The following is a 27,910-nucleotide window of genomic DNA, read 5'->3' as shown; positions in this document are numbered from 1 at the left end:
CAGGTTAAGTGACTTGCCCAAGGTCACAGAGCTAGTAAGTGTCAGAGCCAAGATTGAAGGCAGGCTGCCTGGCTCCACTGCCCTATAGGAAGCCCACACTCGGGGCATGGTAGGCAGTCATCTCCCTTTGTCCACTCAGCCATCGCTCTGGCCCCCTGGTGCCAGGCCCCCTCTGCTCTGGCCTCCAGGACAGTCAGACTCAGCCTCTGCTCCGAATTCTCATCAAAGACTTTCCTGGATCCCCAGACCTTCTGCCCCACCCAGCCTGGTGCCAGGCTGCCTCCTGCCTAGTGGCCGGGCTTGGTGGCCTCTCAGGCCACAGGATCTGGACCTGCCTCCCTCCCAAGTCCCAGCACTGCCCTCCTCTGCCCCATGCTGGGCCCCAGGAAGAGAGGGCAGCTCCTCCGGGTGCCAAGAGTGCAGCCAGCACCAGCCCAGAGCCCAGAACTGCAGGCACAATGCCTTATAAGGCCTCCGGAGACGGGAACCCACATCAAAACAGGGCCTTGGGGAGCGGGCTGGAGTTCGGTTGGGGTTTTTCCTCTTTGTCTTTGAGACTTCATAACCCGGAGCTTAATATCTCTCCCCATTGCCTGCCCCAGCAGTTCTTTGTCAATCTTTCTGTTCTCTAAGAGCTAACAGATGTTAGTGCCACGGGGTTTCAAAGGAAACTCCTGGTGCCCACAGAACACGGCACAACTTATAGATTCCAAGAATGCACAGGGCTGGGACATGCCGGGGGAAGAGAAGGGTGGGAGGCAGGACCCAGCCACCCTGTAACCCTTAGATCCAAGCAGTCTGCCCTGGACCTGATCCAGGAAATTCCTGGCGAGCTCCCTCTTCCCAGCACACTGCACAGAGGCAGCGTTCCTGGGGAACTGGCGCTGCTGTGGGCAGGCCCCTTGGAGAGCAAGCTCTGGCCGGTCAGGGCAGGGATGCTCCGTTCCCAGAACCCAGCCGGACCTGGGAGGCAGGCGCCTGCCTGCCCGCCCTTGGGAGCTGAGTGATAGCAGATGCTTTACTTAACCCCTCTGGGCCCCATTTTACTCTTCTGTAAAACGGGGATTTCGATGTCAAAGAGAACTCCGTACGAAAGTGCAGACAAAATACCTAGGACAGTGTCTGATGCAAAGGTAGGAACACAAGCATGAACTTCTCTCCTCCTTCTGTAGCGCCCTACTCCTGCCACGTGCTCAGAAGAGCCTAACCCTAATACCCAGTGATTCAATGCCTCAGTGTCTACCCTGGGACAACACTCACGCGTGGGCACCAGGGAGGCATGTTCAAGTTCAGTGATGTTGAGGGCAACGTTGTTCCTATCAACCCACAGTCAGAAACACGCTGAACACCCATCAAAGGAAAGTGTGCTAGATCTACGCAGTGGAAAACCACATAGTGGCTCCAAAGAGTCAGGCAGACCTGTACACACTGACACACAGAGCCCACGCCACATGGAAGACACGCAGGGTATGATGCTATGTGCATACCCAAGAAAGCACCAAACACACACATGTACCGTGAGATCACCCACATCCCAATATCCCGTGGTACCCAACATCCATGGCTACCCCCAAGGAGGGGAAGGAGACGAGATGGAGGGAAATAGGAGTCACAAACTTCAACTTTATCAGAATTGTTCTAATTTTTAAGATAAGTATATTCACGTGTCACCTGGGTCATTAAAACCTGCTTTAACAAAACCGCACCCAATAAGCCACTTGACAAAAAAGGGGACTGAGGATCAGCCAGGAGATTAAGTGGCTGGTCCAAGGTCACTTAGGAGAGAAAAGTGGCAGGGCTGGGCTAGGGCCCCCAGGCCCCGGGCTCCTTGTCTTGAGAAAGGGGCAGCAGGCCACGACGATTCTCGTGGTGTCCTCAAGCACAGACCTTCTGGGGCTCCAGCCCCCTCCCCCAGCAGGGGGCCGGCTCCTTCTCCTGGGCTACAGTCAGGAATCAAGAGTGAGAGGAAAACCAGGGCCGTCCACTTTCTGGGCTTCAATGTCCCCAACTCCAACATATGCCTCTAACTTGTGGACCTTTTATACTTCTGCCCCTCAGAGCCTTCTCTGGCCTTCCAAGTCTGCTCTACCCGCAAGGGCGGGAGGAAGGGATAGAGGGTGCTGGCAGCAGCATTAGGGGGGGCTTCTAGGGGCCCTGGCTCCAGGGCTGGGGATTCCCTCCTCCCCAGGGATGGAAGGGAAACAGACTCACTCTTCCGGGACCTGATTTCAGCAGAACCCAGATCTCAAGGGGCAGCTTCCAAAGAGAAATGGTACCTCCTCTCAAATGAGCAAAATGGGGCAGAGCCCTCAGCCACTCCCCTGAGGACACCACAGCCTCCCGTGGTCGCAGGTCACCCGTGGGCACTACAGGCCCGGCACCTGTCCCCCAGCATCCGCTAAGCTAAGTGGAGTCATCCCCGGGATCTTTCTCACGGGAGCTGGTGGGAAAGATGTCTTCTCTGGTGCCAAGGCTGCATCTAATCTCCTGTCCAGCTGTTGGAGAAGGCCCACCCCAGGAGAGAGCTCCCACAGGGACAGAGAGAAGCCAAGGCTGGGAGAGGGCGCGCGCTCACGGCCTCAGCCCCAGCCTTCTGTAACACGTAGGCTCCCCAAGGGCAGGGATCCGGGTCTGTTTTTCTCTAGGACAGTGCCTGATGCATAGTAGACAATAAATATCTGTTGGATGAATCCTGAGTCAGGCCCACCCTCACCGGCCTTTCCTGGGGAAGGACAGTTACAGAAGCCACTAAACTGCCCTCCTTGTTCACACCAATTCAGGTCACTTACAGCCGGAAGCTCCAACCCCCAAAACCCCCAGCACGAAGCCACAGTCTCCTAAAACCCGAGCCCAAGATTCCCAGCCAAGCTTGGAAGCCAGAGGGAGGAAGCTGCCACCGCCTGCTTTGCTGCAGCACCTCCACGAGTGTCCCCAAGCCCAGCCCCACAGCGGGAGTCCAGCGAGCTGGGTGGAGGAGGGGAAGGCAGGCCCGCAGAGTTGGCCGGCGTGTTTGGCCCGCAAGGACCAGGTCTGCAGGACTCCAGGGATGTGCGGCAGTAATTAAAATTCCTCAGATTTCTCCCTGGCTGCTTTTAATCTGCTCGAGGTGTAATCCCTGGGCCCACATCCCAGGGACTCCAGCCTGAGCTTCCTTCCTGGACTTGAAGGATTGCTTCTCAGGAAGGTGGGCCGTGGGCAGGGAGTGGGACGGCGGGGAGGGCTTCTGACCCTTGGCACCAGACTCTGGGGCCACCACATCCCCTTCCTCTGAGCCCCAGGTCCTAGACCCTACAGGGTACAAATAATCCCCAAAGATGGGTTTGCCCCGTCCTGGAGACACGGCCGGCCCCAGGCAGCAAAGAGCCAGCAAAGTCCACTCCCTGGGCTGTCACCCCAGCGAGCTGTCAGCATTCATAAGCCATCGTCCCAACTTCCCCCGGAACTGGGTCCCACTTGGGCTACCACGAGTACTTCATACGTTTCTTTAAATTGGCTCTCTCTCTCTTTTTTTTTAAAACTAGTCTTGCCGTAAGCAAGAAGATCAATAAAATAGTGGGTGTGATGTCCTAGTTAGAGTTGGGGTTTTAAAAAATATCATGCAGGGGCTTCCCTGGTGGCGCAGTGGCTGAGAGTCCGCCTGCCGTTGCAGGGGACACAGGTTTGTGCCCCAGTCTGGGAGGATCCCACATGCTGCGGAGCGGCTGGGCCCGTGAGCCATGGCCACTGAGCCTGCGCATCCGGAGCCTGTGCTCCGCAACGGGAGAGACCACAGCAGTGAGAGGCCCGCGTACCGCAAAAAAAAAAAAAATCATGCATATGAAACAAATACAGGACCATTGAAATACAAGATGTCCACCACTGACCTCAAGGGCCATCCCCCCAGCAGAATGCGGAACGTGCTCCGGGAACCACAAGGTTTAAGGAGCCCAAAGCTGTGCCCACCTCCACTCTGAGCCATCAGTCTCTTTCTGACAGGTGGGAAGAGGGGAGGCACCGGGCGGGTGAGGCAAGCAGCTGGTGAGGTTGGATGAAAGAAGGTTCTCACGGCCCAACAGATGCTCCTCCCCCCTCCCCCCCAACCACAGGCCCTCCTTCTAGAGCTCATGCTTTTGGAATGTGATTTCTGGACATGGAGAAAATGGCTGATGCCAGCAGAAGATGGCAAAGTTTAGCATGACCCAGAAGGCGCCCTAGCCTCCAGCCCCCGGGATTTCAGCGCTCTTCGGAGGAGATGACCCAAGCAAGGCAGATTGTCCAGGCTGGGCGGAGAACGGGGCTTGCGGCTGCGTGAGTGGAATTTTCCTACAAGTCAGTGTTCAAAGGAGTTTCTACATTGGAAATCAGGATCCAACGGGCTTGTCGGGGCGTGGGAGTAACTGAGGTCACGAGTATAAAGGACTCAGTGATAATCATAACCAGCGTTTCTTTGGTTAGGGCCCGGCATGCGCCAGCGCTCCGCTCAGCACGTTGCGTGCGCTGCTGAATGCTCCAAACAGCCCCACGAGCTGGGGGCCGCTGTCGCCCGGCTTCAGCCACCAGGAAACTGAGGCTTAGAGAGCTTAAGTGGCTCACTGGACGGTCTGATTTTGACCCTGGCTCCTCTGCTGTGTACTGAGTGACTCTGTACAAATGATTTCACCTGTCTGTGCCTCGGTTTCCCCATCTGAACATGGAAACGATGCCCCCCCCCTCCCCGGCGGGGCAGCTGCAGAGGGGAAATGGGAGCACTGATGGGAGCGTGCAGCACACACCAGGCAGTCAGCATGTCGTCAGCACAGCTGTTCCTTCTCTCTCTGGGCCCCGTTTCATTCTCTGCCCCCCCATCCCCTTCCACCCCCGCTGTCTTCGGGACGCCGTACAGCTGATCAAAGCCGGACCCGGCAGGGCCTCAGTCACCCTACGAGGCCTCAAGCAGCGTCCCCGGCAGGCTGCCTGCACTCAGCACCTCTCAGAGTCTCTGCCTCCTGCCTGGCCACTGGCCAGCCGTGCCACCGCCAGCTGACCCTGCCACGCGACCGGTCTGCCATGCCGCTGGTCATCACACCACTGGCCTCCACGCTGCCGGCCTGCCGTGCCCCGCAGCCGAGTGCTGATAACGGGAGAGGCCAAAGGGGCTGGGGTGCGCCTCTGATGGAGCAGCTGGGCCTGCCTCTGCCAGCAGCTTCTGGCCTGGGGACAGGCCCCAGGTCTGCTGCCAGGGTCCAGCGCGTGTGCCCTGCCGAGCAGGGTGGCCGTGAGCCAGGCTGCTTATGACAGACGGCGCTGTCGTCTGTTGAGCAGAAAACGGGGCCTCCCCAGACCACGGGCCACTCGTTGTGGGGAAAGGTTGTGTGCCCTTCCCCGGGGCCAAGGCCAGCCCAGCTGGGGGCCCCGTGCAGCCAGGGTACCCAGGGAAGTGTGGTATTGTCTCAGCCTTGAGAGTGAGACGCTTAGGCTCTTGCTTCTGCTAATTTAAATAAATAGATGAATAAGATCCTCTTGTTTCGAATATCCCGAGTCAAATAAATAGATGAATAAGATCCTCTTGTTTCGAATATCCCTAGTCCTCGTCAATTTCATGAGCGAAGCAGAGAACAAGGGTGTGGGCCAGACTCTGGGGCCGTCCTGCTACACACACACAGGCTCTCGCTCTCTCTCTCTCGCTCTCTCTCTCTCTCTCTCACACACACACACACACACACACACACACACACAGAGCCCACCCCATCTGGCCCTGAAGTTCTCGCAGGAGTCATCTTCCTGCCCCTCCGATCCTAGCTGACACCAGGCCTGCCTTCCTCTCTCCTGGTCCCTCACCTCACCCCCATACCCCAGCTTTGACGACCCCTCACCATCACTCGCACCAGCTGGACCGCCTGCCCCAGGGCCTCCAAACCTTGCCTATGCTCTTTCCTCTGCAGGGAGAGCCCTCTCTCCCCTTGACTGCCGGGTGAAGTCTTACCCCTGCCCCCGCTCTGGCGTGACTGCTGCTTCCCAACATCCCCACTCCACCGAACTGGGACAGAATCAAGGGTCACCCCTCTGGACTCCCAGAGGACTCAGTTCATTCAGGATCTTAGTTGATGATGTGTTGCCCAATCTGTGCCTCAGTGTCCACATCTGTAAAATGGGCCTGTGACCCAGGAGTGCGCTGAGGGTCACACAAGAGGCCGCCATGAAAGAACAGAAGAGTTAAAGACACTGGGAGTGAGGGGTCCCAGGGTCCATACTGCTGTCAGGTGGGTGGGCAGGTGAGGAAGAGCCTAGAGTCTGATCCCATTGTCTTTATAAAGAAAAGAGGCATATTCTCCGGAATGTTTCCAGAAGGACACGCAATAGTAGTGGCTACTCTTGGGGAGCTGAGGAGCTGTCCCTCCAGCTGTCCAGCTTTCTAGACTGTTTGGATTTTGTATTGTCTCTCTTCTTTCTCTTTCTTAAACTGAGAACAGGCAATGGTTTTTTGCTGTTGCTTTTGTTTTGGGGTTTTTTCCCCTTTTTTGGCCACGCTACACAGCTTGCGGGATCTTAGTTCCCTGACGAGGGATCAAACCCGTGCCCCCTACGGAGGAAGCGCAGAGTCCTAACCACTGAACTGCCAGGGAATTCCCTACATGCGACGTTTTTCTATTAGAAAGAAATTAAATTTTGAAATTAAACTTGATCCATGAAGAAGAATGACGCGGCTCCCCTGCCTACCTGACAGCTCCATCAAGCCGCTGGGCCGGCATCTCAGACCTCACGTGTCCCAGCCCTGCTCCCGATTTCTTCCCTGTGTCCAACTGGGGCAGCTTCGTTCTTCCTGTTGCTCAGGCCAGAAACCCGGGAGTCATCCTGCCACGTCTATTCCAACCCTTCTGTTCAATCCACCACACATCCTGTTGGCTCTGCCTTTAAAAGGTACCCTGGGGCTTCCCTGGTGGCGCAGTGGTTGAGAGTCCGCCTGCCAATGCAGGGGACACAGGTTCGTTCCCCAGTCCGGGAAGATCCCACATGCCGTGGAGCGGCTGGGCCCGTGAGCCATGGCCGCTGGGCCTGCGCGTCCGGAGCCTGTGCTCTGCAACGGGAGAGGCCACAGCAGGGAGAGGCCCGCGTACCGTGAGAAAAAAAAAAAAAGGTACCCTGACACCAGGTCCTCACCTCCTCCACATCCACCCTGTGTTCCAGGCCATGCAGAGAGGCCATCCTCCCTCGCCAGGATGATGACGATCATTTTCTATTCTCTGCACCCACCTCCCGCCCCACTTCCAAGTCCTCCTAACGCCCCGCAAAGCCCCACCTAATCTGCTGCATCACCTCCCTACCCTCATCTGTTACTTCTGTCACTCTTCCCCAGCCACCCAGGCCCCCTTGCTGTTGCTCAAACATGCTTGGCACTACCTCAGGGCCTTTGTACTTGCTGTTCCCTCTGCCTGGAATTCTTTTGCCAAATATCCCCTCCTCCCACCCCTCCTTCACGTTTTTGTCACCGTCACCTCATCACCTGGGTGAGGGCTTCCAAATCCCCCTATTTGTTTATTTATTTATTTGTTTGTTTGTTTTTGGCTGCATTGGGTCTTTGTTGCTGCGCATGGGCTTTCTCTAATTGTGGCGAGCAGGGGCTACTCTTCATTGCAGTATGCAGGCTTCTCATTGCCGTGGCTTCTCTTTGTTGCAGAGCACTGGCTCTAGGCACACGGGCTTCAGTAGTTGTGGCACACAGGCTCAGTCGCTGTGGCACATGGGCTTAGTTGCTCCGCGGCATGAGGGATCTTCCTGGACCAGGGCTCGAACCCGTGTCCCCTGCATTGGCAGGCAGATTCTTAATCGCTGCGCTACTAGGGAAGTCCCAAACCCCCCTATTTAAAATTGCAGCGCCCCCTCCACCCCCTCACCCTCCTCCCTGCCTCGGTTTTCTCTGGGGCACTTACCGCCATGTGACACACACATCAGTGCCTGACAGGGGAGGCATGCAACGAATACATGTTGACGACTAAACGCGGCTCTATGTTTACTGACTCAGAAAGACATTCCCCGCATTTTCTTGAAAGAGAAAAGCAGTTGCCAAAGAGTAGAGAGCATCCGACTGCATCTGCTCAAATTATCTGCATGTGTTTCCATGCAATGTAGTCAGAGAGACCCATCTGGAGAGACCGGCACCAGAACGTTCCCAGAGCTTTGTTCCTGGGCGCCGGATTCAAGGTCGTCAGTTGTTTGCCACCAACGTGCATGAGGACTTCTACGATCAGAAGTAATAGCAAGGCATTTGGAAGAAAGCACATGAAAGCAAGCAAAAATGGGCCCACGAGCCAGTTCTAGAAGGACTGGCACACGGAAGTGTGCCAGCAGCGTCCTGGCCCCAACAGATGGTGAGGTTTGCAACTCTCCAGTGAACTGGGTGGTTTCCTGGTCCTAGCTGGGAGGGAAGGTGGAGGCGCTGGGCTTCTCTGCTCCCCAGACCCCACTGCTCCCTCCCCCAGCCACGCCATGCTCACCGACCATGAAGATACCATTGCCAGAAAACCGCCACTTCCCAGTGCCTTAGGCTGCGCACGCATAGGAAGCCGAGGGGCTGGCAAGACCCCTCTTTGTGGTCATGTAATGCAGACAAGGCCTTGATTCCAGAAATGGCATGAGGCCAGCTGAGCATGTCAAACTGGGCTGTCACCGGGAGTGGGGGAGGGTGGCAGCTCCCTCCTCCCAACTCAACCATTGCACACCAAATTCTGCGTTTCCATTCTCAGGCAAGGAAGGGAGGGAGGGAGGGAGGGAGGGAAAAATGTAGGTTTGGGAGATCAGGAAGGCAGCCCCTGCTGGTCTGGTCAGCAATCCACGTCTAGGACTACTGTCGCTACAGAGTGGTCCTCTGGGAAGTCCATGGAGCTCTGGAAGATGCTGTGTGGCCAGCATCCAAGGTCTGAGGATGCTTTTGGGTCTGGGGGCAAGAAGGCATCCATGGCAGTGACTTCATCCATCACACCTGTACCTTGTTCCTCTGCAGCCTTTGGGTCATCTGACTCACCCAACAACCCTGGGAGGTCAGTAAGGGAGCTATCACCCCCTTTTACAGATGAGGAGACTGAGGCTCTGAGAGAGGAGGTGAGAACGTGAGCAGTTGGGAGGTACAGGACCTCCTGGGAGGAAGGCTCTCGGGACAGGACACCTGGTGTGTGCCTGTGTGTAGCGGGAGAGAAGCCTGCAACACACGCACACACAGCCTCCTGGACCACAGGTGTTGGAGCCAGACTGGAACCCTCATTCAGAAAAGTCCAAACCCCTCTAAGAAGGTCCCCCCAGAGAAACTCCATACAGATAAAATTGCACATTGAACCTTTCTGCGAACTTTAGGTTAAGGACTCTCAAGAGTACAGATGGAGAAACTGAGGCCTCAAAAAGTGACAGGATTTGCCCAGAGTCACAAAGCTGGACAGTGGCAGACGCATGATCAGATCCAAAACCAGCAGCAAAGATGAGCCCCCACAGGGGCCGGAAATAAAGACCAGAGCCCCTCAACTCCACCGGAGGCCGGGGAGTGAGCACTTCCGTGAGCCGGGTTCCGTGGCCCATGTAGTCTGGGGGAAATCCTGGGATCTGCTGGGGAACTTCTCAAGCCTTTACAGACTATTTGCATTAGGAAACCCTTCAAGGTGTCCACCGCATGCGGGATTTCCCCGACTCCTCTAGATCCTTTGATGTAGGCTCACCTCTCAGTCTCTTTTACCCCCCAACCCTCTCCTCCAGTGTGCAGTCCCCGCCATCAGCCCACACCTGGGAGGTTTCTTCAGAGAACAGCCCTAGGGCTTTGTCTGTGGGGTCAAAGAACCCCAAACCCCACAGCCCGCCTCCACCAGGTAGCCCTGCGCCAGTGACCGCCTGGAGCAGAATGAAAGCCCAGCTTCCACACCTCCAGTGGGGACTGACTCTGAGCCACAGTTTATAGTCCAGAGCTCCCCACAGGGTCAGGCTAAAACCAAGACTTTGCCTGCAATTGCACCTTGCTTGCCTTCTTCCCCTTCTCTGTCCTGTCTCCTCCCCTCCCATACTGGCCTGTCCTGGGAGAGACAGAGAACAGACCTCCATGAATCACTGGCACACAATCCTCGTCTCAGGCTCTGCCTCCATGGTACCTGTGGACCTAAGCCATCTCTCCACTGAACTACCTGTGTAGTTGGAGGAATCCTGACACATTTGGTGAATTCACACAGAGCAGACGGGCCCATTAGTCTCGGACAAGGCATCACCTCATGGCCAGGCCAGCAAGGTCAAGTACCAGGGGCCCTAATGTCAGGGTTCAGGCTTGAGCGGCAGGCAGGTGAGGACAGACATTTTTTCCCACCCACCATCCACCCCACCCCCACTCCAAGAAAGCCTCCCCTTCTTTGAGGCCTAATTCAAGTACAGGAAGCCCTCTCTGAGCACCCCACCCCCCCAGGACTTCTCTTGCTGACTACCTACAGCTCTCAGGGCAGCCTTCACAGATGGTGCCTTCATGGGGAGTCCAAGGCTGAAGGAAAGCTCTCCGTCCCTTTCAACACCTCTGCACTGGGCACCTGTGACTTGGACCACCTCCCCCCACTCCCTTCAGCGTCCACTCCTCTTTCTTCTGGCAACACTCTGATTTTCCTTGGAGGGGCACGCCTCCACAGGCCCACCAGATTTCACAAATAAAAACATACGACACTCAGTGAAACTCGAATCTCAGATTCAATAATTGTTTTGTATAAGTATGTACCATGCAGTATTTGGGATATATTTATATTTTTAAAAATGTGTTATTTATCTGAAATTCAAATTGAACTGGGCACCCCGTATGTTATCTGGAAACCCTAGCCCTCCACCATTTTCATCCAAGAGGTGTGGACAGGGCTGATTTTTCCCCCTAACCCAGCAAGGATGGACACATGTCCCAGGCCTGACCAATGAGAACTCTGCACATCCCGGGCCACAGGGATTGGCCAAGGCTGGGCACATGACCCAGGAAGGCCAGAGAGATGTTCTGTGATTGCCCAGAACATCTGCTCTCTCTCTGGTGACATTAATGAGATGTGAGGGTAGGGATCTGACACTGAGGAAAACATTTTACCTCCTCACAGGGAGAGTCTGTCTAAGAAAAAAGCCATCACAGAGGAAAAGAGAACCAGGAGGTGAAACAAAAGAAAACGTGTCCTGACAATGTTGTCTGAGCACCTGGATCAAACTATGCCTGAAGCTAGCGCTTCCCCTAGTCTTTCAGTTACATGAGCCACTAAATGTCCCCTTTTTGCTTAAGCCAGTTTGAGCTTGTTTTCTGTCATGAATGAGTCATGCTCAATTCAGCCTCCTCTCACCCTACCCACCCCTGGCACAACGCTGGGCACAGAGCCCATGATCAGAGAGTATTTCAGTTGCATATGTCTGTAACGTTACACCTTACTGTGCAAGGTCGTGTGGGATTATGGGAAAGCCTGGGCTTTCAAGTCAGGCAGGCTCACTTCCCATCCCAGCTCTGTCCCATCCTCATTCCAGGACCTTGCACAAATAACTCAAGTCTCGTGAACCTCAGTTTCCTCATCTGTAAAGCAAAGATACTAGTACCTATACCTGCCATGCCCATATAATTTCACTGCCCAAACCAGGATGCTTTTGAGAGTGAAAAGGGGGCAATTTTAAGAACCAGGCCAGGACAATAGGAGTGGTTGGAACTGTCTTGGGTAAACAGGCCAGTGGTAGCCTGACCTACAGCTGACCTTACCCACCTCCACCTGACCCACGGTCAATGCCTTCCATCCTGTCCACCCTCCCCTCTGCCCAGGACACTCCCCCCACTCTCTCCTTCTAGCTACTTCTGCCTCATCTTTAATGTCCCCTCTTGGAGAAGCCACCCTGAGGCCTCCAGACTCAGTATGGTCCCCCACTCTGTGTCCCCCGGCCACCTGTGACACCCTCGTTGCCCTTAGTGGTCTGTATGACTACTACTTGTAGATGGCCAGTCTCCCCTCGTGGCTAAACCCATCAAGGACAGGGACTGTACATTTCCTCCTCATTACTGAAGGCCCTACAGACCTGGCACAGTGCCTGGAACACATAAAACGACAGCCAGAAAAGTAAACAGCTAACCCTCCTTTTTCTCCTCTCTGCAGATCCTGTATTTTCTCCGCGTTGATAAAACCATCCTGGGTGAGATGTCAAGCAGGGCCCAATGGGACTAGGATGACGGAGTAGGGAGGGTGTGGGGCAGGGGCACGGCCTGCCCCCAGCCGGCCAGGACATGCTAATAATGATCTCAGAGCCAGTGACTCTGGGGACAGCAGTCCCAGAAGGCCCCGCCCAGCTCGGCAGCCCCTAGGCGGTGGCGGCGGCAGCTCACTGGCCCTGCGACAGCTTTCACTGATCTGGGGCCAGCGTGGACTGGACCTAGGCCGCTTGCCTATTCCAGAAATCCAGCCCTGGCTCCTGTTCAAAACACAGGCCCGGCGTCTCCCCGCAGCCCCGGCCAGCTCTGTGCTCGGCAGCGGCAGCCAAGTCACTGCCCAGAATGCAAACTGGGCAGGTGCAAAGGGCCTCTCCAACCAGAGACCAGGGCCGTGGCATCCCACACACAGCCCGCCCTGTTCCACTCATGAGCAGACAGCGTCACCTTGGGTTGCTCAGCCCCTTCCCACGCAGCAATCCTGACCTGCCCCGGGGCAGCCTCCTCACTTGATTTCTTGGTCCAGCCAGGCTCCCAGCCTGAGGTCAGCTACCTGGAAGACACTGCCACACTAGCTCCTTGACTCACAGCCCGTTCAGGTGGCACACCACTGCTTTATCCTCACAGGCTCCCTCTCCCCACTCTACAGCCCTCAACGTCTCCCTATTCCTGACCAACTCAAATCCTGCTGTAGTCTTGCCCTACCTCCTCAGTCCTGCTCACTGGGAGACAAGTGGTTATGGGCGTGGGGGGATACTAGCCTGGGAGCTGCGCATTCTGCCTCAGTTTCCCCATTTGTACACGGGGGGCTCCAACAGTCCATGATTCCATGGGCTCACGATAGGGCCCATCCAGCCAGGCCCTGACCTCCGTCCTTCCTCTGCTCTTCAGGCCACCATGAAGGGCTACTGTCCACTTGCAAAGCCACTGGTCAGCTCTCAGGACCGCCTCTCTCAGGAGCGAAAGTGCCTTGAGGAGAAGGAAGGAGATCTGTGGGATCTGAATGCTTCCCTCAATCAGATTCTGGATGAGCCCAGCACGTAGCTCCCCCAGCCCCACATATCCTGCCCCGGGAGTGAGAAACGGACAGATCACAGACTGAGAAACAGCAAGCACATGGAACACCCAAGGCAGGACCCCAGCAGCTCAGCCTACGTGCACCTCAAAAAAATAATACTTATCAAGGCTAATCTCACAATAGGTTGAGTCCTAACGGCCATGAGCTCGGACGGTGCCACAGGTACCAGCAGCATCGTCGAGTGGGCTGGGGCCCAGATTCTGGCCCAGTCTTCCCCAGGTTTGGGTCTCGGCTCTGTCACCTACCAGCTGTGTGATGCTGGGCAAGTTGTTACCTTCTCTGTGCCTCCGTTATCACCTTTGAATTACAGGGAAATAATAACACCTACCTCATGCAGTCACTGTGGTGATTAAATTCAGTAATATTTGTAAAGAACTTAAAACCGTGCCTGGCTCATCGGAAGCTTTTATATAAAGGTTTGTTCAATAAATAAAACCAAAGGTTACAATAAAATACATAAAGAGGTACTCGTCATAGAAAAGAAGGATGATTCCCCTCCCCACCAAAAAGGATGACTGCTTGTGAATATCTTTAGCATTGGTCGGCTTTGACGTATAGGAAGGTATAAATGTCCGTGGATAATTTTGCTTCTTCCATTGGGTGTATGCCAGTCTTACATGAGGTACTGATATGTTCTTGTATTATCTGTACAAGCACAAAAGGATCGATATGGGGAGATGAGGTTGGGTCCAACAGTCCTGGAAAAGGTTGGGCCTCTTCCAGAAACAGGAAGGCTAGACTGGCAGGAGAGGTTACTTATAATGCCAGGGTCAAAAGAGGGATCCCACGTGAGCCATCTGCGCAATCCCTTTACAGGGGAGCAGGAATGGCCCAGACTGTAGCCACCACCTCCCAGATGAACCCTCAAGGTAGCTCCACTAATTACAGGATGGTGCTAGCAAGGCAGAGCCCTGCCTTCATAGCGCCCCTGACTAGGGGAGGGGCCTGCAAGCCCCGGTCACAAGGGGCTTCTGCCACACAGCACTACTGGGCACACTGGACTGCAGAAACGCAAAATCAAACAAAACCCCAGGAGTTTCTTGTAGACAGTACATAGTTTTTGTTTTTTTGTTTGTTTGTTTTTTTAATCCATTCAGCTACTCTGTGTCTTTCAACTGAGAAGTTTAATCCATTTACATTTAAAGTAACTATCAAAAGGGAAGGATTCACTATTGCCATTTTGTCCCCTGTTTTCTGTTAGTCTTACAGTTCTTTTGCCCATCTTTACCCCTCTTGCTGTCCTCTTTCCTGCTTTGGTGAATTTTTGTGTGAATTTTTGTATTGTTATGCTTGTACTCCTTTGCCTTTTTCTTTTGTGTAGCTCCTCCGGGTATTTTCTTTGTGGTTACCAGAGGGCTTACATAGAATATCTCAGTTATAAGTCTATTTTAAGTTGCTGAAAACTCAAGCATACAAAAACTCAACACTTCCCCCCCACCACCACACTTAACATTGTGGTTGTCACAACTTACATCTATTTATATTGTGTATCTATGAATATATTTTCTAGTGATAGGTATTTTTAATATCTTGTCTTATAACTTCTGTACTGGAATTTAAAGTGACTTACCCACTGTCATTACAGTATTCTGTATTTGGCTATGTATTTATCTTTCCCAACGAGTTTTATACTTTCTTATGCTATGGTGTTGAAGGACTCCTTTTAGCATTTCTTATAAGGCAAGTCTACTGGCCTCCCTCAGCTACTGTTTGTCTGGGAAGGACTTTATCTCTCCATCATTTCTGATGAACAGTTTGGCTGGATATAGCATTCTTGGTTGACAGGTTTTTTTTTCCTTCAGCACTTTAAATATATCAAGATCTCAGAGATATATTAGCAAACCCATGTTCATCGCAGAACTATTCACAGTAGTCAAGATGCAGAAACAACCTAAATTTCCTTCAGTAGATGACTGGATAAAGAAAGTGTGGTATATACATACAACCGAATATTATTCAACCTTTAAAAAGAAGGAAATTCTGCAACATGCAACAACACAGATGAGCCGCACATATGAACATTATGCTAAGTGAAATGTCAGTCACAGAGGGACAAATACTGCATGCTCCCACTTATATGAGGTACTTAAAATAGGCAAATTCATAGAATCAAAGAGTGGAATGGTATTGCCAGGGCCTGGGGCAGGGGGAAAGGGGGAGCTGCTAGTCGACGGCCATAAGGTTTCAGTAAAGCAAGATGAATACGCTCTAGAGATGTGCTGTACAACACTGTACCTACAGTCAACAGAAATGTATGATTGGACACTTGAAGATGTGTGAAGAGGGTAGATCTCATGTTGCGTTTTTACCACAATAAAATAAAAATTTTAAAGTTTGTCTAAGGTGTAAATAAATAAGAAAACCTCTTAAAAAGCCCTATTAAGCCACAGGTAAAGTTTAATATTTAAAAAGGAAGTCAATAAAGTTAACTGTTTGGTATACCTGGGTGACTGGTTCAAGGAGACTCATTTCCATATTCTCTCTACTTTGTGTATTGAAATTTTCTGTAATGAATACTTTTTTTTTTTTTTTTTTTTTTTTGCAGTATGTGGACCTCTCACTGTTGTGGCCTCTCCTGTTGAGGAACACAGGCTCCGGACGTGCAGGCTCAGCGGCCATGGCTCACGGGCCCAGCCGCCCCGCGGCATGTGGGATCTTCTCAGACCGGGGCACGAACCTGCGTCCCCTGCATCAGCAGGCGGACTCTCAACCACTGCGCCACCAGGGAAGCCCATGAATACTTTTTGAGAGGTCGGGAGGAAGGGCAGCTTAGCCTGAAGACTAAGAGCATGACTGTGACTCCTCTTGGGAGAAGAAGCCAGGCCCAAGGCTCACCAGGCAACAGTGAGTCAACAACCAAGGTCCTGTGATGCTGGGTTCTGAGAAGACGCTAGATTTCTTTTAGGCACAGTGAGATCACAGCAGAACAGTAGGGGCTAGATGTTGTGTGGCACTGACTGTGAGCCAGCCACCATCCTAAGAGCTTCACACTGACTAACTCATTTAAACATCACAACAACCGTGAGGTAGACATTGCTACTTCCCCCTTTCTACTGGTGAGGAAACTGAGGCCTGAAGTGGTTAAGAAACTTGAGCAAGTGGCTAAGAAGTGTCAGCCCAGGCCACGTGGTGCACGAGGCTGTGCTCTAACCACCATACTGAACTGCTCTTCCATGTCAGCCCAGAGCAGATCGTGGTCCAGCAAGGTCAGATATAGAAACAACAATGGCTTAAAGCTGTAGCGCCACCGTAGCTTTGGAACGGATTTCATTTTAAGTGCAGAGAAAATTTGGTAACTATGATATCCACTATTAGGGTATCTGATCTGTCATTCTACTGTCTACTCTCAGCCCCACTTGTTTATGGCAATTCAACTTGAAATTAGCATTTAAATCTTTAAGAAAACTTGGCTCTTCGCTTAGACATGTAAGTTGAATGAACTGAGCAGTACAAGTATGAATGGGCATAGGTGCCACCCCTCCATGCACGCAAGTCATGGGGACATTAGGGAATCCCGTCAGCACCAGGGTGCTGCCCCATCACCCACACCGGGCCTGCTTCACTCACTACCCGCCTGAGTTGGCCACCCCTGCCCTGAGGAAATCTGCTCTATTGGACCCTCTGGGACTCACTGTACTGATTTAGCTTTGGGCTTAGTCACATGACACATCCCAGGAGCAGAAGGATGTCCAGAAGCAAGTCATGTCTCTCAGAGATCCTCAGGTTCTTTCAGATTCATCAAGATACATGCAAACTGCAGGACAATTTTTCCATAAATCACTAGTTCAGATTCAGAAGCCAGAGGACTAAAGCTATCTTGATATTCAAGATAATACTCTTTCCCCCCTACATAATACAATGTTAGGTTGCATTAATAGAAGTATTACCTCTGGATCGTTGGAGGTGATGATGTTACTATCACTAGAATAGGATAGGCCCTGCCTGGAAAACGAAATTTCACATGTGAAGAAATGCATACACTAGCCTTGCTAGTCAAAGGGTGGCCTGAGGACCAGCAGTCTCCACATAGTTTGGGAAGTGGTTAGACATGCAGAGTCTCAGGCCCCACCTCACCTACTAAATCAGAATCTGCATTTTTTTCATGATCCTTATGCAATTCATATGCACCTTCAAGTTCAGGAAGCCCTAGTCTAATGATAACCAGAAAGATGACTGCATAGATAGAGCTGATATTTATTTACTTAGCAGGTACCAAGCCCTGTTTTAAGTATTTTACAATATTAACTCAAGTAATCCTCACAAGCAACTGACGTAGGAACTATCGCAATCCCCATTTTATAGATAAAGAAACTAAGATTCAGAGAGGCTAAGTAACCTACTCCAGAGCACACAGCTTCAGAGTGATAGAGCTGACAGCACAATGGTGAAGAGGTGGAAACTCAAGCTGACCTGCAGGAGAGGGTGGGAGAGTCTGGCTTCCTCCCTTCGGTAGAGGGAGAAGGTCAATTCTGGGTGCCTCTTAAAGGCAGAGCAGAACTCATGGCAGAAAGGACTCAAACATTCTAGCCCTCTAGGAGCTGGAGCCATCCAACAAAGAAAGAGGCCACTTGAGGTGGTGAGCTCCCCATCACAGGGGGGCATTCAAGCAGAGGCTGGGTGGCCTTCTGTCCAAAGTGTACTGGAGAGGATTCCTACTTCGTGAAGGAATCAAGTTTGTTGGCTTGGACTTTCCTCTTTAATCCCAAGGCCAGGAAGATGTTTCCTAAATTTGCTGGAGGACTGGAAGGTGAGAATGCCCTCCTTCCCCACTAACAGCTGGCTGTGGATAATGACCCATGGGAACCTAGGAAGGCTCTGTGGCCTTAGGAGTCTGAACAGATGATGGGACCTATTGCTACCCCTCTGGCCCAAGCACCTTCCTCATCCTGGATCCCAGACATGTGGCACTGGTTGTCCTCAGAGAGCAGGTAGAGCTAACCGACCCCTGGCTGGGGATGGCAGGGGGCGTGGGGATACACCCTACCCCTACTCTGAAGCAAGGCGATACCTCTGTGGCTCAGTGATTCGAGCTTTCACCCTGGGAAAGAAGCCCCCATTCCCTCACCCACGGGCCAAGGCCATAGGTAAGCAGACCTCACTCGCTGGCATCTTCAAGTAACTGCAATTTGGACTTGGCTCACAGAACATGGTGAAAATGTTAAACTTTGATGGGAACTTATCTCCTAAAAATGTCAGACCATGGAAATCTTTCAGAGGAACACAGCCCTGGTCTGGAGGCAGCACGGCCGAGGCTCAGAGCCTGACTGCTGGAGCTGAAGTCACAGCTCCCCGCGTGAATGGACCACTCTGGGCCTCAGATTCTTGTCTGGGACATGAGGACAGTAACAGCATCTATCACATGAAACACACTTAGAACTGTGCCAGGCACACAGTAAGCACTGCGTTGAAACACAAACACAAAAAAGTGGACCAGGGCTTCCCTGGTGGCGCAGTGGTTGAGAGTCCGCCTGCCTATGCAGGGGACACGGGTTCATGCCCCGGTCCAGGAAGATCCCACATGCCGCGGAGCGGCTGGGCCCATGAGCCATGGCCGCTGAGCCTGCGCGTCCGGAGCCTGCGTGTCCGGAGCCTGCGTGTCCAGAGCCTGTGCTCCGCAACGGGAGAGGCCACAACAGTGAGAGGCCCGCGTACCACAAAAAAAAAAAAAAAAAAGTGGACCAAAACATCCTTGTAATACAAAGGAGTGGTGAGCTTTACTGGGTATGTTCATGAAATAGTGCACTCAGTGAAATAACGAACAAAAACACTTGGCACGTCAGGGCATAGAGAAGTCTCTGCGTAAACGGTGGCTGTTACCACCGCAGATCCTGCTGCTGTCATTTTTACTACTATTACCAGATTCGAAGGAGAGAAGAGAAGAAAATCAACACAGATCACAGTGTCCAGCCCAGGGGGCTGGGTTACAGAGAGGAAGGATGGGAGACCCTGACAGCTGAGGAGGGTAGCGTGGGGAGGAGGGGAAGGCCCTGCCTGGGTAAGAGCTGAGCGGTTGCATCTTGGAGGCAGTGAGGCCTCCACAGAGTCAGCTCCTCAGGCCTTAGAAGTCAGGCCAGCTTTCAGTTCCCGGCATTCCGGCCCTAAGTCCCCAGTCAGGCCCACTGCCCAGGGCGCTCAGATTCTTCCAGGGCCTGGGATGTGCTTCCAAAGCAGCCTCATCTCAGACTTAGGCCCAGAATTCTTTGGCCGGCAGGGACCTCGTCTCCACGAGGCTGACATAGCCCAGCTGCTAGGGCGCCTTCTCCTGCACTCCCACCAAGGCCCCGCCAGCTGCTGAGCGGACGAACTGGAACCGCCAGTGTCCCCAGGCCCTGCTTCAGCCCCATGTTTGGTACAAACGCCAGCGAGGGGCTTTGGCCACCCCTCCTGAGCCCTCAGTGCCTTTACAGTGGCAGACACCATGTGGTCAAAATCGGTATCTAGAGACAGGTATCCCCACCCTGGAACAAAATCCCATGAAAGGCCAAGTTTTAAGGAAAAAGAAACAAAAAAGAACCCTCTCTGTTATCCAGAGCAGGAGCCTGAATCTACCACTGTCCGTGATTCTTCAAGGGAGCCAAAGACACTGCTACCATCTGGTCCCACCGCAGGTCCATTCATCAGGAGGCTCTGTGCAGCCAGCCCGTGTGCACCCAGGCCCACGTCTGGGAGCTCAGTCTGGGTGTCTGGGACTTGTTACCATCTACAGATGACAATCCAGAGCCCTCAGGGATACAGGTGCTGCAGGATGGGGGCTAGGGTGTCACAAGGCCCCTGCCATCCACAGTCAGGGACAGGTGGGCTCAGCGGGGGCCACCCTAGGTGGAACAGACCACTCGTTCATTCATGGAGGTCAAAGATGAGAAACCAACCAGCCCCAGTCGCTACCAATTACAATGTGCCTGTGACCTAGGGTTACTTCTAAGTTGCCCGATAATTATGATAATTGCTGACACTCGCTAAGTGCTTACTCTGAGCGCCAGGCATTGTGCTACATGCTTTCTACTTACCTTCCTTTTAAACCCTTGCAACATCCCTTCTGTTATTATGCCCACTTTATAGATGAAAAAACTGAGACACAGGCTGAATGATGACGAAAGTTACACATACATTTAGAAAGTGGCAACTCCGGGGCCTGTAGGCAGGGAAAAGACCCCTCAGCCCAGCTGTGGCAGGCTGATTGCATTAATGGCCCGATTGGTTCACAGCCCCCTGCATGCACCCCCTCTGGCAGTGTCCTCCACAATGACTCTACGTTTAGCCATGTGACTTGCTCTGGCCAAGCGGACTGTGGCAAACATGATGTAAGCAAAGACTTGATCAGGCCCTTGGGGTTTCCACTTCCTTTCTTAGATGCCAGTCACTATAATGAGAAATGTCTGGGCTTGCCCGCTGGAGGAAGGTGACATGCACCTGAAGGGGAGTCAACTTGTCCCATACAGTTCTTTTCTAGACCAGGCAGCTGCCAGTGAACCGGCCAACTGCCCTCAGAAGCACAAGTAAGCCCAATTCAGATCAGCCCAGCCCAGCCCAGATCAATAAAACTGCTCCAACCAATCCACAGATGCGTCAGGAATAACTAATGGTTGTGTTAAGTCATTAAGCCTTAGGGTGATTTGTTACACAGCAATAGCTCACTATATATATATATATATATATATACATACATACATAAATATATGCACACATACATATTCTCTCTTACTGCCTATTCTCTTTGACAAAGGGAAAAAACCTCCTGAGATTAACAAAGTGAACAGTCATGCTCCTGTGAATGAGAAACCCGTTTAAATCAAGGGGTTGATGCTAAATGAGGGACTGTCACTGAGTTTCTGTTTTTAGATGCGTCTAGAACTCTGGACAACACCCATGAAGGGATCAGGCCACATCTGCAGCCGTGACCCTCGTCACTCCATCACACCTGTGCACCGCGTCCCCTAGGTGGAACCATTTATTGCCCCGCCCCCGCTCTCTTCCACACTCATGAGGCAATGCTCTAGCACGTGCCGGGGGACACATCAGCTTTCTCCCATGCAAGCTGATGTTAAGCTACAACTCTGCTTTGGTTCTCTGTTGTGTAACAAACTGCCGAAAACGTAGGAGCTTAAAACTTCCAGTTCCTTATCTCTCATGATGCTGTAGGTTGACAGCCCTCAGCCAGGCGGCTCTGCTGATCGTATCTACGTCTCTCACGTGGCTGCTGGCAGATGGAGGCTGCGGCTGCCGTCACTGGGAGATCCACTGGGCTGGAGCACGTAAAAGGGTTCAGTCCGTGAGTCCGTGTCTGGCCCCTTGGCAGGCATGGCTGCAGGGCCAGGCTCAGCTGAGACACTGGCAGAGCCGGCCTTCTCTCCTGCCCCATTCTGCCTCCGAGCCTCACTCTCTCTGTGTGACCTCTGCACGTGCTTTCTCCAGCCAGGCTGCTGGACTTCTCACAGGGCAGCCTAGAGCTCTCTAAAGCACGATAGCAGAAGCTGCCAGGCCTTCTTAGGCGTTCCTTCCAGTGCTTTCTACAGAGTGAAGCAGTTACAGGGCCTGTGCAGATTCAGGGTAGGAGAATAAACTGTCGGGGCGCGGGGGGCGGGTGACAAAGAAGTTGCAGCCACTTTCATCCATCACAACCTCCTACCTCCTACGCGCGGCCCACTCAACCCAACACCCAGGTCAGCAGCAGTCCGCATCCTGAAGTGCAGCGGTCACACATCTTATACCTTCATCCACACGAGGCAGCAGGCCTGGGATGGGTCTGCAGCACATACACTGAATACGCAAATGGGCATTCCCACCAGAACCACAGGCAGGTCTGGAAAGAACACCAAGGTGAAGGCAGCGGGCTTTGGACCCCAGAATCCCTGCTGCGTCACCAGAGGCCCCTGAGGTCCTGTCCGGAATGAATGAGTGAGAGGACCCGTGAACAGGGCTGTTCCCATCCCTGCATACACACAGGGACATCTGGAAGGTATGAGGCCACCACGTTCTTTGCAAAGACCTCAGTCTGGAAATGGGTACCTGCAAGACCTAGCCTCCCTCGAGCCCTGGGACAGAAAAGAATCTCATCTTGGCAAGAGCTCTAGGCAGAGGCCTGAGGGACTGCTGTAGGGAGGGCCGCCCCGGAGAGTCTTTAATCGTTTAACTAAAATCACATTTGAGGCATAATTAGCAGACAGCTCCAAATTCATGATCTGAGGCGCATCGGCGCAAATGGACTAATTAGTTGAGACATCCTTGGGCGGGCAACGCACTCTGGCCTTCTCGGAAACATCCCAGGGAACTCAGCAGATCAAGGCTGGCATCTGGTCCACGAGCTGCCTTACTATGGCTGGGCAAAGAGACAAATGCATTACTGGGTAAGAAATACACCTTACAGCGTGCATAGCTCAGGGAGGTCAACCAGGCAATCTCCCTACCCCCACGATTCCACCCTCCCCAGAATGCACTCCTCCAGCCCTGTAGGCTCACAGAGACAGAGAGCTGTTGCAAAATTACCCAACATCATCGTGGATCAGAAAAACAAGTCACCAGCTCTGTGGAAGCCCACAAAGTACACAGAGCCACAGACCCACCACAGAGAGTGGGCCCTGGCTGTTCAGCCAGCTTTGCTCAATCCAAGTTGCTTCTGAGCAAGTGGCTGGGGACGTACATAGCAAGGGGGACTCGAAATCTCAGCGGGGAGCTTGGGAAACTGGTCCCCAAATTGAAGGAACACTGAGTTATACTAAAACCCCATATTCCAGATTCACAATGCACCTTAGCACAACAAAGGCTCTGAAAAGTCCTGCAGTAAAGAAACTTGTTTAATTGGTTGTTGTATCGATTGTTACCCAAACCTATTTTAGCACAGGATCTTTTTACCCCCGGAAACCCTAGTGGGATACTGGATTTGGGAAATACTGTCCTACAGGAAACAGAGGGCATCAGCATAGGGCAGATGTCTTAGCCACAATCCTATAGGAATTCAGTTATCCAAATAAGAGAAGTGCACCAGGTTTACTATTTGCCTGGGAGACATGCAGAAACTTTCATCTCCATGAAAAGGTGAAATATGTTCTCTCTCATTTTTCTTAAAACAAAGAACCATCTTTTCCTCCCATCTCTGATAGAAATGTGTTTTCTATGAGAGAAATAGAAATATTTATTGAAAAGAAACATATCTCTACAGGAAAACATATGCAAGAGCAGCGACAAAGGGCAAGAGAGAGAGAAACAGGATTGGTGGGCACACTGGGCTGTGGCGTGTGCCCCCCAGAGCCCCGGCCACTCTCGGCTCCAGCCGAATGTTGCCAGGCTAAGAAGTTGATGCTAGTCTCACCACATCACAATGTGGTACACCTGTAACTTGTGTAATACTGTCCATCAACTATACTTCAATTTTTAAAAAGTGAAAAAAATAACAAGAAGTCAGAAATCTGGACTTCTAAGTGAAATCCCCCATTTTTAGATGTTGGTTCTATTTTTTCCTTTTTTAATTGAGTGGGTCAAATACAACATTCCTGGGGGCTACATTTGGGCCACCAATTTGCAATCTCTGCCAAAAGGAAGAGAGCAAAATGTTCATTAACCTGGTGCTATCACCTGTTTCCCAAGCTTCTCTGGCTAAGGCACCCTTGGGAAGCAGAGCTGTAGGGTTCGAGTGTCCTTGCCATCTTGGGTGCCGTCCCTTGCGTTTACACAGCACGTGTACTGCATTCCCTATGTGTACCTGCTCTTACGCCAGATGCAATGAAGGCCTCCCAAAGATGTGGGCTTTGCCTTTGCGAAGGCTCCATCCCAAGCCCCGGGCCCTCTCCTCTGCCTGGGCTCACCCTGACATATGCGGCAAGGGTGAGCTATGAGCCCAGCACACAGTGGGAGCCCAGAGTGGCCAGGCCATCAGGAGGACCCTTCATGGCATCATAACGTTAAGGTCCCTTCCAGAAATGGGATCCATTCTCAAACCAAAAATAAAAACAAAAAGCCCACCTGGAAATACTTAACAAAGGAAGGCTTAGCTCAGGGGACAGACAGAAAACCTGGGTGCAGCAGGTCAGACTACAGGAGTACGTGCACAACCACGAGCTTGCTGGATCCTCAGAACGGCCCATGCGATAACACAGCCAGGGCTTTCTTTGAATGCTCATTTACTTATTTTCACAGATGAGGCCCGTGGATGTAAAATGACTTTTCCCTAGGGACATGGCAACTCTTGCGTTCCCAACGGGTGGAGGCTCACGAAAGCAGTGACCAGACACAGCCTGTGCTGCTGGTTCTCCAAGTTGCCCAGGAGGACCCAGGCCTGCAGGAGGCCTCCTGGGCATTTTCTGAACCATGAGGGAAGGTATGTTCGTCTCATACATTTCTCAGAATCAGACAGACAACCACAGCAGTGCAAGAAATGCATACAGAGTGGGCATCCAATTGGAACCTGAGTATGAGTCTCTCCGCAAAGCGCTAGCAGCCCCCCAGGGCCAACACCACTCCACATGGGAAAAGAGGCAGAAAATTCTGGAGCACAGAGCTAGACACAGCCAGGTGAGGAAATCGGCAGAAAAAGAGGCCCAGGCACCAACAGCCCCAGCAAAGGGCACAGGACTCAAGCTGGGGTGGTGGCAGAGATGGAAACCTGTGCCCAAAGAGTCATGCTCCCCCTTCCACAGTGTGGGGTTGTCAGTGGGAGGTGGCTGCCCAGACAGGACTACATTTCCCAGCACCCCTTGCATCATGGGACCACGTGATGACACACCATCTCACAGCCAGGGATCTTAAGTAGTGCGTACAGTTTTCCACTTTCTCATTCCCTGTCACTAGCTGGAAGCAGAGGGCCAGAGAAGCAGATGAATGAGCCACAAGATGGACGGAGCCTGGGCCACTGAATCACCACATGGGTGACAGTCAACTTCTAAGTAAGATACCTGTTTTTGACTGGTACATGAGTGTTAAATAAAATTCTTATGTGTTAAGCCACTGTAATATCAAGGTTTACATTTTTGCTACAACAACTAAGCTTACCCCATCTAAACCAGGAGGAAGAAAGAAAGGAAAATGCCATGGATTGAGAAAAGAGATCCTCGCCAGGGTGAGCAGCTCAAGGCCAAAGCAATACAGAAAAAACTCACCTTGCTAAGTCAGATCAGCCACCTCCTCCTACATGCAGCCCTCCTGAAAGCCCCCAAACAGAGGTCAACTTTAAGACCCCTGGGTGCTTAATTACACCTACTACCTTGATCAAGAATGCCTTATGAAAACTTATTTTGGAAAAAAACAATAGCTATTTTCCGAGTATATTCAGCCCACCCACCCAGTGACCTGCTGGAAGGGTATTCCCACCATCTCCATCAATAAGTGAGGACCATGGGGTCAAGAGATGCAATGACAGGTCCAAGGTCAAGCAGCTGGGAGAGGTAGAGCTGGGCTTTGACCTAAGCCACTGTTCCTTCCATCAAGCCCTCCTGTATTTCACACCTTTTCCCACAAATCACTGTATGCACCTCCCACCACACTTGGTACCTCCTAAAGGGGATGCTGAGGCCGTGCCTCATGCAGCCTCATTGTGCCCAGGGGGGGCCTCAACAGTCACTGCTGGGAGTCACGTGTCAACCCACAGTCTCTCGGGCCAAATTCTGGTGTCTCCTGAGCCTACCTGGGAGGCTCACATCCAAATCTAGCTCTCTAACCCAGCTCTCCCAACAATCTCATTAGTCACTAGTTATCAATATTTAAACCAGGCATTATTATCACTGGGGTGGGGGGTCTGCATCTTCTCTGCAGCCTGGGGGAGGGGAGGAGGGGTGAGTGGCCAGCTGTCTTCATGGGATCTGACGTGGGGGCTAGGGAAAGCTGCTTCTCCCACCAGTTCTGGGGCATGCTTAGCAGTACACACATCTGCCAGTCACCAAGCAGCCGTTTATCTAGGGCCGGAGCAGGGCCTTGGGGGGAGTGAGGGCAAATTATCACATAGTTCCAACTTTGAACAAAAGGCAGGAATAAGCCCAGAAGCTAGTGACCAATCTCAGGAACTCAGAATTGTCTAGAAGCCAGAGGTGGGTTTGGTGGGACTCTGCAGCCCCGTGGAGCCCACATGCCCCCTACAGCACGATGGCACTACGGAGGCTAGATCGTTCTTTGCTGTGGGACCACCCTGCACACTGTAGGGGGTCTAGCAGGACCCCTGGCCTCTACGTACCAGACGCCAGTAGCAACACCCACCCAAGCTGTGACGATCAAGAGCGCCTCCACACATTGCCAAATGTCCGCGATCCCATCGAGAAACGCTGCTCTGAATTAGGCTGTGACCAGGGGTGGCCAGGCCAAAATGTAAGCCTCGTGCTTTCAGATCTTCCATCTCCTCATACCTGGATTCTCACGTGAAATGTCCCAGTGTTTAAATTTTGCCAACTAACTAATTAAAAAGAATCTGCTTATGCTGCGAGAGCCAAAAAACGTGTGTGCGGGTCACCGGCCCAGACTCTGCTCAGTCAAGCAGGACAGCGAGAAAGGACATAACCCACTTCCCGACACTGGAGGCCCCGAGCTCCCGACAAGCCAAGCTCAGACCCCACAGCCTGGAAGAGCCCGCTCCTCCTCCAAAGGTGGAGACGGACGAGGAATCGAGTTATTTCCGGGGGACTAATGTCGCCACCTCACCCGCTTTGCAAACACCCTCTCCCAGGAACACGGACTGACAAACCATCCCCAGAAGAACAGTTTCCCTTTGCAGAAAAACTGAGAGAATTTCCTCACTCACCCGACTTAGCCCCCTCTCCCCAAAACACAATCACCCTCCTGCCGATGTTTCTAGAGCCCAGGCCCTGTGTGGTTCTGGCCTATGAGGCAGATACTTGTGAAACACCCACCTATAACGACAACCAGCCTCTGGGCACTGGTGAATCTTTCAGTGCCAACATTCCCCCGGAGGACTGGGCTCTGTAGCCCCTAGTTAAAGAACTTGTTCTAAGCAAGTTTCCTTTACTTCGAGTGAAAATCTGGGTTACTAGGGGGAGGGAAGTGGAGAATCTAATAAATCTTAGAATATACTTTTTGGCTAAAAGAAAAAAAAAAACCCTACTTACTGGTGTCATGAAACAACTTTCCAGCGCTCTCTGAAGAGAGCGGGTTCAGAAGTTACTATTGTATTCAAGCTGCATTAAATCAAGCTGTGAGCAGCACAGGGGTTATGCTTTTAAAGAATGCCCTGAGCCAATTCTGATGTTTAAAGGGAAAAGGAAAAGTTTCCAAGGCTTCCAAGGCTTCCATAAATTCCGACGAGAGGAAGTTTCAAACTTGGGTGTTCACAGTCTGTGGCCCCCACGTGGAAACAGCTTGGTTTCATGTATTTGGTTTTCCTGTTCAAACTTGAGGGTCTTTTAACTTTTTATTTTTACAGGGCTCCAAAGAAAAGGGAGAGGGAGCCATTAGCTCCCTGAGTGCCAAAGAAAACCCCGGAGCCTCCCTCAGAGGGCCTCTGCCTGAGGCGGCTGCGAGGCAGGGGTGTGGGGAGGGGACCCCCTGGTCCTGGCACACCCCTGCCACCTCCTCCTGCCCACTGGAGGCCAGGCCTGCGGGGCCAGCTGCTAATGAACTCCAACGAGATCAATGCAGGCCAGAGCGTGTGAGCGGAGACCGGGCAGGACAGTCACTTGGCCACGGCTGGGCTTCGGCCGCCGGCAGCAGAAGGAACAAAATGGAGTCTTTCCAAAAACAAGAGGAGGCCCAGCCAAGAGCCGAGGAATCCTAAT

The 27,910-nt window shown here is 52.5% G+C and overlaps 1 protein-coding gene across 3 annotated transcripts in view; it reads right to left on the bottom strand.

Moving 5' to 3' along the window:
- The window catches only part of NKD1 (NKD inhibitor of Wnt signaling pathway 1), an 86,369-nt gene that overhangs the window by 33,454 nt on the left and 25,005 nt on the right, over positions 1-27,910 (bottom strand). The window contains exon 1 of one of the 3 annotated variants that reach the window (XM_027092137.1): positions 3,864-3,951. The exons of the other annotated variants lie outside the window; for them this stretch is intronic. Coding sequence (XP_026947938.1) covers positions 3,864-3,875 — 12 coding nt within the window. The 5' untranslated portion in view covers positions 3,876-3,951. Of the gene's footprint in view, positions 1-3,863; positions 3,952-27,910 lie in introns of those variants that run through there. 3 annotated transcript variants of the gene reach the window in all.

This window comes from Aethalodelphis obliquidens, unplaced genomic scaffold, assembly GCF_003676395.1.
Source record: "Aethalodelphis obliquidens isolate GAN/ISIS:26980383/991018 unplaced genomic scaffold, ASM367639v1 scaffold75, whole genome shotgun sequence".
Taxonomy (NCBI): domain Eukaryota; kingdom Metazoa; phylum Chordata; class Mammalia; order Artiodactyla; family Delphinidae; genus Aethalodelphis; species Aethalodelphis obliquidens.
Note: the sequence above shows the minus strand (reverse complement) of the source record. Positions and strands in the feature narration are given on the sequence as shown.